General features: G+C 34.3%; 2 protein-coding genes across 2 annotated transcripts in view; both read right to left on the bottom strand.

The window, feature by feature from the left end:
* Positions 1-1,031: 1,031 nt before the first annotated feature.
* LOC112525968 overlaps positions 1,032-4,858 on the bottom strand; it is a 6,886-nt gene continuing 3,059 nt past the window's right edge. Inside the window, exon 4 of the mRNA XM_025136305.1 lies at positions 1,032-1,243. Within this exon, the coding sequence (XP_024992073.1) occupies positions 1,226-1,243 (18 nt within the window). The 3' untranslated portion in view covers positions 1,032-1,225. The remainder of the gene's footprint in view (positions 1,244-4,858) is intronic.
* Positions 2,693-4,858, bottom strand: part of LOC112525967 (syntaxin-125-like) — a 7,662-nt gene continuing 5,496 nt past the window's right edge. Inside the window, exon 2 of the mRNA XM_025136304.1 lies at positions 2,693-4,305. Coding sequence (XP_024992072.1) covers positions 4,222-4,305 — 84 coding nt within the window. The 3' untranslated portion in view covers positions 2,693-4,221. The remainder of the gene's footprint in view (positions 4,306-4,858) is intronic.

Genomic DNA, 4,858 nt, shown 5'->3' with positions numbered 1-4,858 from the left:
GTATCATAAAGATGATTAGAGTAATATTAGTTGTTACTCTCGTCCTGCTTGCACACCATTTAAAGCGTGCACACGCAATTGAATCATTATCTTGCATGTTATGTTATTCCCATTAGTTGTTGCATACACATTTGCGTCATGCACTAGCAGGGCAGTATTCATGGAAACACTATTGATCTTAGTGATTGAGATAAAGTCTGTTTACATCTTACCCCTCTCGAACCCTACCTTCTAACGGAATACACTGGGTTCGTTTGGTTTAATTTACTTTTCAAAGTATTTGTATCGATTAAAATACATCACAAAATTTATTCAATGAATTTTGATTTATGAGAACTTGTAAAAATGGGAAAATGTATAATACACTGTTGTTTGTTTCTATACAAGTTACACAAATAATGGATGTTGGTATAAAGATACGATTGTAGGTTTTCTTTATCATAGAATACACTGCAAAGACGGACCCAGAATTTTTTTTAAACGGTGGCATCATTTGACCATAAGAAAAAAAAATATAGAAACTTTTTTTCAAACGGTGACACCATTTGACTATAAGAAACAAATATACGGAATTTTTTTTCAAACGGTAGCACCGTTTGACTAAGAAAATGACAATAACATGATTCGGACTTGGGTGTGGGGCGGAATAAAAGCCTTGCAAACCAACTCTACCAAATAAAATTTGTTCTCATTGTAGTTTCAAAATACATACGGTGCACACAACAAATTAATACGGTTGCACCGTTCACGAAACCTAATTTTTTTACCCATCAGCGGAGAAACAATACGGTAGCACGTGCCACCTATACCACATACATAGATCCGTCCATGATACACTGCACATTCATCTCAACATCTTTATCTCTACGACTTCCAATTTTTTTCTCATATTTGGATGTATGTTGCACAATTGTTTTACAATGAGCCCAGATTTTTTATGCAGAAGTACAAAGTACAGCTGATATATATATATATATATATATATATATATGTGTGTGTGTGTGTGTGTGAGAGAGTGTGAGAGAGAGAGAGAGAATAAAAGGCAATTGATTATTGAAAATTGGATGTAATTTGTGCAGCCAAAAAGAGCAGGGTTGTTTGCTAAGATATGTAATCAGATTATGGAAAACACATCAACTGCTACTCTCACATGTCAAAACACTTAAAAAGGACCAAACACCTTTACTAGCTGAATGCTTCAGAAACATATTTCAATCTCTTGGTCTTATGCTTCCACTGGTTTCTGCCAAACAAACACACACACACACACAGTCAGCAGATATTAAAAACAAAAGTCTTATTAATAATCAAGGTTCTAAATGGTGTGAAGATAGGCATGATGGTGACGTCAAGCCTCAAGCCTTAGGAGCCACATTGAGGTCATGACATTTTTCAAGACGTGACTTATGGCAGCAAATCTGTATATCGTATATACAATTAAATAGATATCAAGTTATATACTAAAAGATCAAAAATTAAGACAAAGGATAAGAAAAATCAACTATCGCGTTATAATGAATGCACGTCAGGCCATGACGGCTATCGTGACAAGACCTTAGAACGCTGTTAATAATACAATCATAATCCAGATTTTCATACAAATCAAAAAGATTGATAGGTTGAATCAGTAAAGAGAGCCAAAAGAATGGATCACTTATGCCGTTCAATTTGATCAGATCCATTTAAAAATGATCATGTGTGTCATGAATATTTGTACAAGGGTAAGAGATCAGGTATGCACACGTCTCACCCAAGACCTACGTTCAAGCGAGATTTACTGGGTTGGGTCGGTTTGGTTTACATTTGTACAAGGGTAAATATATAATATACCTTCAAAGGTACCATATAGTGTGTCATGATGAAGGGATAAATCAAATATCAACTACTGAAAATAAGACTTATTATCTTGTCCATGATTGCACCATGATATACGGTTTAGAATGTCAAACTACAACTAGTCATGCTCTAATTGCTTTGGCTTTTAAGTTGCTTTCTCATTCAGCCATTGATGATAGGGGGATTAAAAAGTAATTGTTGCACCATAGATAGCTTATGAGTTCAATAGAGGCACAAAAACCTATCAACTGCTCCAATCTATACCTGTCATGACCCGAAAATTTAAAATCTCCCCAATAACAGGAATATCATCTCAAAAATATCACACTGGAAAAATATAATAAGATAAATACAAATTTCTAGTACCACATCTTCATGGAACCAATCCAAGTATACTTCCAAAATCTTAATCAAGTTTGGATTTGCATTCTAGAGAGACAATGTTTTCCTTAATCATGGATTGCATACTTTTTCATTAAAAGGTCCATTGAGACGGCACTATGACCGGATTAAGCCGTATCCGGACTAACTGTGGGGATGAGAAAATTGGCCAAATTCAGCTTCACGATTTTCATGCATGAAGACATCAACAACTTTAAAATATAAAATCATGATGAAAAATCTCTCACATGAGCATGCATATTTTGAACTTCATGACAACACATAGTGGCTACATAACAAAACAAAATCACTACGCACAAAGCTCTTATGGTGTCATCCTCGTGAGATACAGAGTCTCAATACATACAGTTCACGGGACAACGCAGTCTCATAATGCATTTCATGAGACGACTTAAGATACACATTCTCATGTCTTACGTGTTCCATTGTGTGAGCTAAGTCGATCCACAGAACATCACTTTAAAACCTGTTAAAGGTTTTAGTTATTGTGATCAGAATTTATTAACCCTTATTTTAAGATCAAGTAATTGAACCCAAAAACTTTTCCTTATAGATCCACTTACATTCTGTGCTCAAAGTAGCATTTTACTTACATTAGGGTGACTTAAACCTTGTGACCTAATCATAATAAACACAAGCTCAACTTAATGTAATTAAAATGCTACTTCAAGCATAGAATGGAAGTGGATCTATAAGAAAAAGTCTTTGGGGTTCAATTACTTAAATCATAAAATAAAGGCTTAAGGTACAAATGATGATCGCATTAACTGAAACCATCCATAGGTTTTAAAGTGTTAAATATGGAACTTAGATGTTGGTTTGACAGTTGTAAAAAAGGGTCACGAACGAGATATATTTTTAGGCTTGCGAACAATAATAGAGTAAAACATACTATTAAGTCAATATTTTGGGCATCCAAGATCAGTTAGTCTTACACCATGATTTTAATACTTTGGACCTCAAATGAGTTTCACGTATTATTTTACTAGACTGCATGCAATAAAATGTCTTTACTTGCTGATATGATTTGATCATATTATGTTGAATGATGTAAAGCACGCAAGTATTCGCTTCAGAATTAAAAATGCATGAAAGTGATATGTACAGTGGAACCTATAAAACATTAGATTTGTTGTCTCATGAGCCGTATGGCATGAGACTGTGTTGTCTCATGAACCGTATGGCATGAGACTGTGTTGTCCCATGAACCGTATAACACAGGATTATGTGTGTTATGAGAATGACTCTGTAAGAGCTTTCTGCGATATGAAGACAGATATAGATAGAACTCGATCGAATATATAAGAGTGTCAGGTGATTTAGTTCTGCTAAGTAGCCACTATTTCCTACCACAAAATTTGAAGCATTTTCAGAGTATGCATACTCATGTGAGAAAATTGTTCGTCATAATTTTATGATTTAATATTTAAAACAGTTATTGATGTCATCATGCATGAAAATTATTTGGTCTAATCTTTATTGAAAAATTATGCAATTGAGGGTGGGAAAAACTTTGACTCAAGATGCGTTCGGGAATGCAAATCTAGACTTGATAACTATACTTATCGATTCTAGTATTTAAATGTGGTATTAGAATTTTGTGTTAGTCTCGATAAGCAACGTTAGATTTCTCTGCCATGATATTCGTGAGATGATTTTGAGATGATATCCCTATTATTGGAAATATTTTGAAATTTGGGGTCGTTACAATACCTACTTCAATCAGAATATAGATGGTCAAACTGAAAGGTCTGGGATGAGGAAAGATTTCTGCTATTCTCATAAAGTGATTGAACAACTAGTTAATTCCTTAATGCAACAATCTAATAAAAATCAATACTTGCACATTATAAACCAAATGAACCCAGAGGTAGGATCTAGGGGGTAGGATATACATAGACCTTGCTTCTACCCCTTGGGGTAGAGAGACTGTTTACGTGAATACTCTTGTGACAGGAAAAAATAGAAGAACAAGCAAGTAATCTACAAGTGAAAATGTGTTGAAACAAGCAATGGGTACAGTACATTAAACAGAAAATGCAGCAGGGATAGAAGTGAGCGCAAAAGGTTAAACAAACAATTGAACATTCTGGTTTTTTCAATAAATTTTGGAATTTTAATTTGCTGACATGAAAAATAGAGCGAGCAACTGGCAAAAAGAAAAGATAACCTACTGTAGACCAGAAAAATTAACATGTGATCCTTTTGTGCTGTCACAAAAGGCACCCTTTTATTTGACAATAAAGAAAGACGTTATCTTTGCCATATCGACTTCATCTTTCACATGTTCACATATTTTTCATTTGAAAGATTTAGTTCTTGAAGTCCAAATATCACTGCCACCAGAAACCTGATTTTGTTTTACTGATGTTGGATTCTAAAAAGAGGGCCTACTTGCAGGATAATAATGCTTTCATGCAAACTTGGACATGACATAAGAAAAATACATATCCACATGAAATTTTGATTCTGTGTTCAAGCTGTGAAAACTGAAAACCCAAAAAAATGACAGAATGTTCAAGTTGTCTGAACTGAAAATGGCATAGTAGAAGTGATTTAAATGCAGAATCATGAAACAAAGTGGTGGAACTGAAAAAGGGATTATGGTGTTCAGTAAAGC

The sequence above is a fragment of the Cynara cardunculus genome (assembly GCF_001531365.2).
Source record: "Cynara cardunculus var. scolymus isolate 2C chromosome LG 13, CcrdV1, whole genome shotgun sequence".
In the NCBI taxonomy this organism is placed as follows: domain Eukaryota; kingdom Viridiplantae; phylum Streptophyta; class Magnoliopsida; order Asterales; family Asteraceae; genus Cynara; species Cynara cardunculus.
Note: the sequence above shows the minus strand (reverse complement) of the source record. Positions and strands in the feature narration are given on the sequence as shown.